Source organism: Prionailurus viverrinus, chromosome F1, assembly GCF_022837055.1.
Source record: "Prionailurus viverrinus isolate Anna chromosome F1, UM_Priviv_1.0, whole genome shotgun sequence".
Lineage (NCBI taxonomy): Eukaryota > Metazoa > Chordata > Mammalia > Carnivora > Felidae > Prionailurus > Prionailurus viverrinus.
In genome coordinates, this window is record NC_062577.1 from 13,493,009 (window position 1) to 13,504,184 (window position 11,176).

At 47.1% G+C, this 11,176-nt stretch overlaps 2 protein-coding genes across 7 annotated transcripts in view; one reads left to right on the top strand and one right to left on the bottom strand.

Moving 5' to 3' along the window:
* ZBTB37 (zinc finger and BTB domain containing 37) overlaps positions 1-10,758 on the top strand; it is a 36,402-nt gene extending 25,644 nt beyond the window's left edge. The window contains exons 5-6 of one of the 6 annotated variants that reach the window (XR_007148233.1): positions 3,155-3,417; positions 4,351-4,452. The gene's annotated coding sequence lies outside the window, so the exon portion shown is untranslated. Of the gene's footprint in view, positions 1-98; positions 184-3,154; positions 3,418-4,350; positions 4,453-10,682 lie in introns of those variants that run through there. The other 5 variants (XR_007148235.1, XR_007148232.1, XR_007148236.1 and 2 more) reach the window with 5 other exon arrangements.
* SERPINC1 (serpin family C member 1) lies at positions 110-10,417 on the bottom strand. The gene is made up of 7 exons (XM_047840818.1): positions 10,343-10,417; positions 8,017-8,383; positions 7,521-7,736; positions 6,552-6,689; positions 4,423-4,813; positions 3,312-3,376; positions 110-567 (listed from the first exon to the last, which is right to left on the bottom strand). The coding sequence occupies exons 1-7, from the start codon at positions 10,381-10,383 to the stop codon at positions 391-393; spliced, it is 1,395 nt and encodes a 464-aa protein (XP_047696774.1). The 5' UTR covers positions 10,384-10,417; the 3' UTR covers positions 110-390.
* Positions 10,759-11,176: the final 418 nt, after the last annotated feature.

Below are 11,176 nucleotides of genomic sequence, written 5' to 3' on the forward strand. Positions count from 1 at the left end.
TTAAATGGTTTAATACTCAGATCTGAATATCTGGTTTCTCTGTATATAGAGATATGTTCGTTTAAAATTTATGGATTTTTTTTTTTTTCTTTTTTTAGCATGTTGGGAATACTGACATTTCAGGCTCCCCCTGCCCTTTCAGGACGCCTGCCATCTTTCAAGACGCAGCAGTGACATATTTCCCTCCTTCACTTTCTTGACCCAGATGTGCTCACTGGTAGAGAACAATCGAAAGCACTCACTTTCCCACACGCCCAAAAGAATATCCACTTCTCCTTTCCTTGTCTTCATTTCAGGCGGCAGAGTCCATTCATAACCGGGAGGAGTTGTATTTATTTTTTGCTTCTATCACAAACCAAAACAGGAAGAGGTGCAAAAAGTAAGATCACTTTAGTTAACACAAGGGTTGGCTACTCTGCCCATGAAGATAATGGTGTTCAGAGCAACTTCCCTTATAAGAACCAGGAAGGGCCTATTGGCCTTGAAGGTCACCCTGTTGGGGTTCAGCGAACGGCCTGCGATCCCAATGACAGTACTTGCCGCTGCTTCGCTGCCTTCCTCATTTACCTGCAGACCACGTAGGAAACAAAACCTCTCCATTAGCTACAGTTCATCACAGGCAGGTCAGTCATCCACAGACACATCAGTTCCTCAAAATGCTATTTGTTTTCCAGTGAAAAGTACACTCGGGTCAGGTTGCGTTCCCACCAGAACCCTACTTTTACTCATTCTTTCATCCAATAAACATTGATGTAATAAGCACTTGTGTTCCTCCAAGCCTTGAGCTGTATGCTACAGTCAAGGGTGCCACTCAGAGAACTCCTGGACCAGGAATGTGGATGCCCGCAAGGTTGGCCCATTTCTGGCTGATGAGAGGGATGTTTTTTGGAGTAATAGTCTGACACACTGGTATTCTGACTTGCTAATTAGAATTACCAGAGAGATACTTTCAGAAAATTCTGCTTGGTGACCCAGGATCTCACTAAAACTCTGTCCCTGCCTCTTAATGAAAGCATGTCAGATCCCTGAGCTTTGTGGAGCTGGTGGAAGATAGTCTCTCCCTGTCACTCTTCTTCCCTACTTCCTTCCATCTTCCTGTGCTATTTCATGATCATTCTAGGACTAGATTTATGAGCAGACTGGAGCTTTTGCAACACCAGGATCTTCTTACTCAAATCACAGACTGGTTTCTAATGGCTTCCCAGGAGATCTCCAATCGGTTGGGGTCCTGTATATTGGCTTCCCCAGGTTTTCAAGGAAAGCAACTTCGTTCCAAGAGCTACAGAGGAACCTGGTACCGTTGTTTAGTGGGCTATGGAGGATAAAATGAACGCAGACCTCTGCTTCTTCCTACTGGTAACTCCGAGCCCTCAAGGGTGTCTGACTCGACCTCTTCTCTTTAGGGTCCTTAGAAGAGGATTTTCAATCATAGTTAAAATACTGAGGATAGCTTCCCGTGCGGTCTTCCTAAGTGCTCTTCCCTTCATAATCCATATGGAAGAGGGTGTCCATACTGTCATTTGTGCTTCCAAAACCATGAGTCCGGTACTCGCATAAAATCCCCACTTCTGATCTCAATACATTTAAGATATAGCCCTCGGCTCTTGCTATTGTCCTGTAGGTCACTGACATCTATTGTCCCATGGATTATGTCCCCACATTGCAGATTTTGGCACGTAGCTCATAGCCTTTCTGTCCACCCTAACTCCTGCTAGCATTTGACGCAGTTAAAATCCCTTGGTAGGAGGCCCGTTCAACACCCTAACTTCCCACCTTTCATCCCTCAGCCTCAATGAGCATTGCCTTCACTCTAGTTAAGCAAACCGGCCCCATGGCCACACCTTGAACTTGCCATCTCTCAGAATTACCTGTGAAATCACAATAATGACACTATCCTCTCAGACTTAACCTTCTGTTTTTCAAGCTATTGCATTTCCTCTTAATACAATTACTCTGACTTCCTTCTGTTCTTTGATCTCTCCACTTTCCGTCTAACTACACTTTCCCACTGAGCTTGGACTCTGCAACTGTATTTACTAGTATCAGGCTCTGAAACCTTTCTCTTTGACTATACCCTCCTTTCTTTGTGATTTCCTCAATCCTGTGACCTTCTCTAATTGGCCATCTCATTTGCCTCTTAGCCTGGTTCCCACAAAGGACAGTGATTCCCAAACTTAGTTGTGGATTAAAATCTCTTGAGGACCTTTGTAAATATGCTGATTCTCGGGCCCTATCCTAGATTCTCCAAGAGTCAAGCTCCCCACTTAACTAATGCTATTGATCCATAGTTCAGTATTTGAGAACCAGAATTTCTAAAGGCTTTACATAGCTATTCCTCTAGTAAAGAGTTCCATGGGCACCTGACTTGGGGAAACACTAGGTTCAGCAGTATATTTTTTTAAGTTTTTATTCCAATTCCAGCTATTTAACACACAGTGTTATATTAGTTTCAAGCATACAATATAGTGATTCAACAATTCCACACCTCATCTGGTGCTCCTCATGACAAGTGCCGTCCTTAATCCCCATCACCTGTTTCACCCATTCCCCCACCCACCTCCCTTCTGGTAGGTTAAGCAATACTGAACCATTTTTTTCACCATGGAACTCCTTAGATGCCAAAATGCCAGCGTGCATTAATTTCCCAAGAAAAGGATATGCATTTATTTGACCACCTAACTTCGTGTTTTGCCAGGTAGTCTAGAGCTCTAGTTTTCTGGAACACACTCTAGGATATGGCCCATACTCATCAGCTCCTCATTACCCTCTGTTTGCTCTTCACCGATTACGATTAGGCATGTGCCCCCACTGTTCTGTCTAAATTCCTCGGGGAATGGTAACCTGTCATCACTTTTCAATCTTGTTACTAGATAACTTTCTGTTTTCTTAAAGCTCCTCCCTGGGTTTCCACGAGCCCAGACTCTCCTGGGTCTCCTCCTCTGAACTCAGTAGCCTCTGTTGGCTTCTCTTCCTGTGTCACCCTCCCCTAAATGTGTGTGTTCCTGTTTGACCTGCTTCAGAAGTAGCAGGAGGGAGTGTGGAACAATTGGACCACGAGGGCTTCAGGGGAGGGCTGTATTGTGGAGGCCTCATGGATGGGGGGGGCTATAGATTTGGGGTTTGAAGGACCCTGGAAACATGCCTTTTTCTACAGTCGTGTTCTGCTGTTCGTGCATCTGCTGTCAGACCAGAAGGCCAAGTGGTGTAAGAACTCCAAAGTTACAAATCGCACGACTTATCAATGTACTAAAAAATAAAGCAGCATGGGAATAAACAGCATAAGAAGAGAGAGCAAAGGGAGGTATACTCACCTCAAGAAAGGCCTTATGGAATGCATCTGAGACGTAGAGGTCACTCCGGCCTTCTGCAACAATACCTAGAAGGAAGACCAGAGAATGTTCTACGAAAAGGGGGAAGGTTGGTTTCAACACACAGAAATTCAGTTTGAATAAGAGGTCCTTTGGTTTGCTTTTTTTTTTTTAATAGAAATCCTGAACCGTCAACTAATGATACTCCCTAAACAAATACATATTAATAATAAAAAGTACTTTGGGCTTGTTCAGCCCAACTCCTGTGAATTTAATCTTATGCTTCAGCTTTTGGAAGGTAGCAGGGGACTCTGTTCTTAAAGAAAAACTCACCCCACCTAGTAGGAATGTCTTTCTTTCCACTCTGGCAATGTTTTTCAAGAGGCAAGTTGGTCAGATCTAGTTTGAAATTTTTTCCAGGTTTTACTTATTTAAGTAATTTCTGTACCCAACATGGGCTCACACAACCCCAAGATCAAGAGTTACATGCTTTTCAGACTGAGCCAGCCAGGTGCCCCTGGTTAGACCTCATTTAAAGACAGCCCCTTAAAGGCAAACCCAATTACCTGACATTGTTAACCTCTTTTCTAAAAAGATATTTTAAACCATATTTTTAAAGAATGGTGGATTGGAGGAACTAAAACAACAGAACACTGTTACCGAAGTCTCACAGCTAGAGAAGTCTGGCCACATCTGTTGCCCAAGTGACCTCAAGGAAAACTCATGAGCCCTTTGGAATATCAGGTGAAGGGCTCTTAATGCCTATTTGCTGGGCCCAAGATGTCCCCAGCTCTGAATCAGATCTTTGCTTTGAATTCCGATGTCTTTTCAAGTTCTTTACCACCTGGCCAATCCCCCGTATCAGTCACAGACTCAAAGGATTCCTGTGTCAGCTGGGCCCATGGAAAGCCAAGTGCAAACTCCCCAGTCTACAGAAGAGGAAGCAGACCTTGGGAAGGAAGGGGGCTCCCTGAGTTAGCAGTGGAACTGGGATGAGAGTCCAGGTGTCCTCACCCATTGCTCTTTTCTGCTCTTTCCCCAGTTCTTTCACCTTGGCCCAGACTGCCTGGGGGGAGGGGAGCAGAGGGAAGAGGAACGTCCTTCCTAGGCTCACCTGGGAGCTTGGACTTCTCAGGGTTGAACAGGTCCACGAGGCCCATGTCTTGCAGCTGCTCCTTCACGCTGAAGCTGTCCTCGATGCGGAAGCGGGGCATGTGGACCACCAGCAGGGTCTCCGCTGTCTCATCCAGCCATTCCTGCAGCACCTCCGGGGTGAGCTCCTGCTCCACCTTGGCCAGGCTCTTCTCGGGCTTGGGCAGGATGAGCACCATGGTGATGTCATCGCCCTTGAAGGGCAGCTCGAGCACCTGGGTGCCTTCTGCCACTCGCCGGTAGTGGAACTTGCCTTCCTGGTACATCATGGACGCCGAACACGACTCCCCATCAGCCTTGTAGAACAGTTCCTTCCTTGTGTTCTCAGGGCTAAACTTCGACTTCCACAGGCCCTGGGAGGAGACACCAGGCGGGAGAGAGTCACAAAGCAGGAAGACCAAAGACATCCGTAGGAGAACATTGACATGGGAAATTGTCACATTATTTTCTCCTGCAAATATGTTAGCAGAATTATTAGGAGAAAAGATTAGAGGGATATGCATGAAAAGGATAACAATGACTATGTCGGAATGATGGAATTATGAGTGTTTTTTTCTGTAAACTTTTCTGTATTTCCCAGATTTTCTGCAGTGGCTCTTCCTTTGCTTTTATAACTAGAAAAATAAAAACTAAAACCAAGAACAACTTACTGGCCTCTCCACAAGCATCTTTTTGAGTTTAAATCTTATTGCCTTTTGCTTTCTGCCTCCCAGCAGCCTCTTTCTCAAAGGCCATCCTCCAAAATGCTAGACTCCACCCCTGATAAATAAAGGCCAAACGCAGATAATAACCTGGTGGGTTTGGGGGTGGGGTGGGGGATAGCATTCAGGAACACTGCCAGGCAGCGGGTGAGTCCTGGCTAACTTCCTACTCAAAGAGGGAGGGTCCCTGGGATTCAAGATACCCCTCTGAAATTTCTGAGCTGTGATTATCATTCTTTGTCATTTTCTGGCACATTGATTTGGGGACATGTCATTTAACTCTTTGAGTGGTGGGTCCTCATTTGTAAAGTTAGGAGCTGGCGATTGCTCATATCTGCAGGATGCCTACTGTGTGCCAGTGTTTTACATGCATTCGCTTGTTCAGTCCCCTCAGTAACCCTGTGAGGTAGGTGTATCATTATTACCATTTTATAGACGCAGTAGTCAAGGCATAGGATGGTCTCAGGTAACTCAACTGAGTTCACACAGCAGAAATGGAAGAGCCAGGATTTAAACTAAGTAATCTGAGAGGCCCAAGGTCTCATTTATGATCTTGTGAGAATAAAGAGGGCTAATAAATAGCAAAGTGTTCTGTAAACTGTAGAGGGCAGTACACATTGTGTAAATACAACCTACTCCACTCTTGGGGAGAGGGAGGCCCCAAGAGACAAAGTGGTTGGCAACAGCAGTGACCAACCTCCTGGGCCCTGTGCATGGGTAAGAATGCACGTGGAGCACAGCCCAGGATGGGCAAATGTGCTGCAAATCCGCCTGTCTGAAACTTGTGGCCCTCCCAAGTACCAGTGATCTGTTTATTCCCTCATTCCCCTTTCTAAATATATGAAGTCGAAACAGTCTTTAGAACTCTTGGTTCTCTGAGAAAGATAAAAGCCTCTGCACGATCAAATCACAGGGCCTCTGCAAAGTTTGAGGTGAGCCTAGAGGTTCTGAAGCTTCAGGCAAGGGGAACTTTGAGTCACTCTGGAAGGTGCTCCAGATGATGGAGAAAATCTCAGCCCTGAGGACTGTCAATAGAGTCTGTCATGTTGTTCCGGATTTCAAAATGGAGTTAAATGGATAGCAAAAAAATGGTCACATGGATATGAGAGTTCATCACCATGCACGCTTTGCAGCTGGACCAGCTAAGTTTGTGAGTGTATGCATGGCTTCCTTGGGTCCGGAGACACTACCAGGCACTCCTGGACTTCAGACCAGCGGCCACGGCCTTAGACGTGGTTCTAGACTGTCAGTAAATCTGTATTTCTTCCCAGGCCACGTGTCGACCATTTCTCAGAGAAGATCTACCTAATGCCCCGTGGTGTGAAAGAAAGTGAGCTGGAGGACAAGAGCAAGGTCTTTGGGCCTGCCTGTTCAGGGGCACTTTGAGTACCTTGAAGTAAATGGTGTTGACCAGCACCAGTACAGTGAGCTCGTCGATGGCTTCTGGGGGAACGACATCAGTGATACGCCCTTCGGTCTTATTGGATACCCATTTGTTGATGGTCATTCTGGACTGCTCTGGATTTTCCTGAGGAGGATAGGAAACAAACCTACTCACCCGTGTTTCAATGGGCTTCTCCACTTCCCCACACAGCAGTTTATTTTATTCATCAGCCCTCTGCCCTTTCCCACCGTTTGGCCAAGCGATCACTCTAACTCAGGTTGGGGAGACTCACATGTCTAGTGTAATGCCAGGAATCTTCCACATGGTTAGTAAATATTAACAGAAGAAAGAGAAAGAAAGGGAAACAGGAATAAAGGAACAGAAAAGAAGAAAATAGTGTGGGAAAAAGAAAACAAAATGTTATTTTCTCTGATATGCTCTGTGGGAAACTAATGAGTCATGCAGGGATGAGAGGCAAAGAGGAAGCCCATGTGGTCCAAAAAAAAAAAAAAAAAATTGAGAGATGCTGATTGAATAGAACCAATAGATTTCTTTGTTGCTGGACTTCTCAGAAGACCTAATAGGCACTTCATGAATCTCCAAGAGGAGAATACAACACGCACCATACACCAATTTTATTTGACCATGGTAACTTTCAAAAATTAAATAAGGAGCCTTGTAGGACTGGCATCTGCAGAATACTTTTTGGTCTTGGTGGACAAAATGAGGAATTTATTATTTATACCACTTTCTCAGAGCAACTACTGCAATCTAAGCCATAGATACCACTGATTTCTCAGGTTTCAAGCAAGAAGATATATTCCAGAGGTTCTGACTTTCGGTCGTTCCCCAACCCCCAGCCTGCCTTCAACTAGCAGAGCTGTGTTAGTTTAGATCCTGGATCCTGCTTCCCTGTCCTCTCAAGCTGAGTGGAGAGAAAGAACTCTGAGGTCAGGGATGACATCTGCAACTCACCTTGAAGTCCAGGGGCTGGAGCTTGGCCCCATATACCACCTCACTGATGTCCTGATAGGTCTCGTTGAAGGTAAGGGATTTGTCTCCAAAAAGACGGTTGGCTGATACTAGCTCAGAGGATTTGTTGGCTTTTCGATAGAGTCGGCAGTTCAGTTTGGCGAAGAAAAAGTGCACCTGATCAGATGTTTTCTCGGAGATGGTATCAAACTTAAAAACCTGTAGAAACCAAAAGAAAACGGTGGAGAAGCCTGGCTAACATGGTGGTGAACACAACACTGGTTAGCCCCCTATCTACAGCCACCTCAGTTGTGAGCTCCTTCGAGCACTGCGCCTGGAACGGCCCCTGTTTTCTAAATGAGTATGTGGATAAAAGGAGAACAAAGGAAGGGGAGGGAGGAGGAAGGGTAAAGACACAAAGAGAGTCTCTAACGGGCTCCAGATCAATACGTGTTTTCTTGCGTGTCCGGTAATGAGGCAGAAAGACTTCGGATTGTACCTCCATCAGCTGCTTGAGGGTATTGTCACAGGCACCCAGCTTGGTCATAGCAAAAGCTGTGGAGATACTCAGGGGCGATAGGAAGATGTTGTCATTGTCATTCTTGGAGTTGGCCAGGTGCTGATAGAAGGCAGTGGCGAAGCGGGAATTGGCCTTGGACAGTTCCCAAACCCGCCGGTTGGTGGCCTCGGGGATCTTCTGCTCTGAGCCCTCATCCTCAATTGCCTTCTTCTCTGGGGAACGGTAGATGCACATGGGATTCACAGGAATGTCCCGAGGCTTGGCTGTGCAGATGTCCTCCACGGGGCTCCAGTGACAGGTCACGCAGCCCCAGAGGCCAATGAGCAAGGAGAGAAGACATATCCTCCTATAGGGAGACAGAAAGCTGAGTTAAGCCTGGCTGGGAGAACTATCCCCACTGCCCATCACAGACTTGCCCCAGTGAAGCACGGGATTCCAGCCCACCTGGCCAGGAGGAGGGCCAAAACCTTTGCAAAGTACAAGGGCCCAGGACAAGCCCGGTCCTGGACTCCTTGCAAGAGGATAGTTCTACTCGCCTGGACATAGTCATGCTGAAATTAAAATCAACTATTGAAGCGAATGATGGTTATAAAGTACCGTGTGCCCAAGGCTGGGAGAAATAAAGAATGCAAAGCTTCCATTGGTGAGATGGGGCACGCACATGTGACAGGCAGGGGACTTCAGTGTCCAGTGAAGACTTAGGGCGGCGGGAGGAGCCACTGGCAGAAGCTGTTAAGGAAAGGCTTGAATGTTACCTGGATGTTGAGAGATTGGAAGGATCTTGACTGATGCAGCAGAGATTTCAGTCATACAACGGGGTGAGAGGGAATGAACAGGGCAAAGCACCATCTGTGTGCTGGAGCCTCCCCAGGCCTCTAGCTTCAGCCCTAACCTCCCAAGGAGCTCCAGACCGATCGGTTGCTGGACAATTCCTCCCGGACGGCCTGAAGATTCCTTAGTGAAAAACGACCAAACTGCACTTGCAACTTCCACCCGCCCACCTGCTTCTCCTTCTACATCCTCCAAAGCCACAAATGGGCCCCTCGTGCATGCTGACATCCAACCCAGAAAGCTGGCGGGCTCTCTGGATTCCTCCCTCGAAAACCCTCTTTGGTCAGACCCTGGATTCCATTAATTCTGTTCCCTGGCTCTCTCACTGCCTTAGTTCAGGCCCTTATCATTTCTCTTCCTGGAAATTTTCATAGTTGCCAACAGGGGTTCACTAAAAGCAAATGAAATTAATCTTAACTTAAAAACAAAAAAAGTGAGATCACGAGACTGGCAAACTAGGAAAATTGGAACACTCGGTTAAGCAAACCAAGGCATAAACTCTTGTAATATTTTTGTAGAAAGACCAGGGGCTTCCTCTGGTTGACTTGGGAGTCCGTGTGGGTACTGAGCCTTCCCCAGGCAGAAAAAGACACGCACACAGTGCTGAGAGGACTCCCTGAGGTGGCCTGCTGGCAAGTGTTGGGCTGCGGAAGCTGGGGACCGCCGAGGGGGACTTGGCTTCTTGCGTGAGACGAGGCAAACTCTGCGGCCCTTTAAGAATCGAGGCACGGAGTGGGAGAGAAGATGGGAGCCGCTCAGGGTGATTTAGGAGGCGGGGTGAAGAAGCAGAGACAGAGACCCCTGCCATGCATCTCCCTGTCTTGCTAGCCTTTTGTTTCCTGTTTGGTCCCTCAGCCACGTTTGGAAATACAAGTGGAGGCTGAGGGGGATCTGGGAGCTTTGTTCGTGGGGGAAAGAATCACCAATACGGTGTGCCCCGGCCTCACTTCCAGCCCCCAGAACGACCCGGGTCAGGAGGGGAATGTGTGTGATATCGAGGGAGGAGGGGACCTCGCCGTGAGGCAAGGGGACAGAGCTGCTATCCTTCAGCCAAAGGTCACTGAGATCTTGGAGTGGGGGGGTGGGGGGGTGGGGGAGGCAACCAAGCTGGAGGAGAAGGAAAAAAGGAGTTAGGAGGTCCTCACAGGTTAAATAGGTTGAATTTGCCCTCTTTTCAGCTGTCTGGCGGGCCTGGGAATTTCCCCTGGAGCGTCTCCCGGTTGCTGTGAGGGCTGGCACTGCCACAGCTGTGACACAGGGAAGACGTGCCTGGTTTCTTGAGCTAAGAGCCCAAGGTGTGGCTTACCCCAAGAGGGAGTGGGAGGGAGGGCACTTGGCATGACGTCTTCCAAACACATCTTTTTTTGTAACTACCCAGGGAGAGGGCCTGGTTTTCTCAAAGGTGTCGAGGCCACCCTTCAAAAGTCAGAAAACGCAATGAGGGCATGCGAAAGAGAAAACTCGCCTCTCTTACCTTTTTCCAGCAGCTACAGTTCCTATCTCATTGGAAAACATGGTTGCTAATCTTCCACGGGGCCGGGCGAGTGGAGATAGTGTGTTCTGAGGCAATCCCTCTGAAAACTGGTTCTTTCCTCTAAATCTGACTGAGGTTCCAGAAGCTCGGGTGGGGGAGGGAACTGGTGACGAGGGGAAAACTGAGGTCAAAGGCTGATGACCAGCTTCCAGGGTTAAGCAAAGTGTACAGGCCCGTGTTGTTTAATTAGTAGAGAAGTTTTAAAGTTCAGTCAGGTCGAGGGAAGGCAAGGCCCACCTTTCTTACCCATACTCCTTCACTCTCTTCTTTATCTTTGCAGAAAAGGAAAAGGAGGAATGTTCACAAATTCAAACTTGGTCAGAAAATGCCTGAGGAGAAGTTTGTTTTCAGGAGTTTCTTTTCCCCCTGGTTATCGAAACGAGGAGACAGAAAATAGGTGAATATAACTAGTCAAATCGAATGTCCAGAAACTTCTAGCTTTCCACCTGCTCAGTGTAATATGCTCTCTTTCACAGCTCTCTTTCAGGAGAAAGAGTCCATAATATCTAGTCAGAGGGGAGCGTGTTCTGAAACAATTACTGCCTTCAGGATTCTAAGAGCCAACATGTCCGTGACGCAGACGAGGACTCACAAGGGAGTAATTGATCCCACTGGGGGATCAGGAGACAAAGTATGAGGCAGGTAAAAAAACACACAAGCTACTGCTGAAATATTTATTTATTTTTTAAAGATTTTATTTTAAAGTAATCTACATCCAGCGTGGGGCTTGAACTCATACCCCGAGATCAAGAGTCACATGTCCTACCAACCTAA

What these genes read in the sequence shown, in the direction of transcription:
- SERPINC1 (XM_047840818.1), bottom strand. Translation starts at nt 10,383, where the DNA reads ATGTTTTCCAATGAGATAGGAACTGTAGCTGCTGGAAAAAG. An exon ending in TCCAGCCCCTGGACTTCAAG is followed by an intron (nt 6,690 to 7,520) that starts GTGAGTTGCAGA and finishes TATCCTCCTCAG; the next exon opens with GAAAATCCAGAGCAGTCCAG. An exon ending in TGAGAAGTCCAAGCTCCCAG is followed by an intron (nt 3,377 to 4,422) that starts GTGAGCCTAGGA and finishes TCTTCCTTCTAG; the next exon opens with GTATTGTTGCAGAAGGCCGG.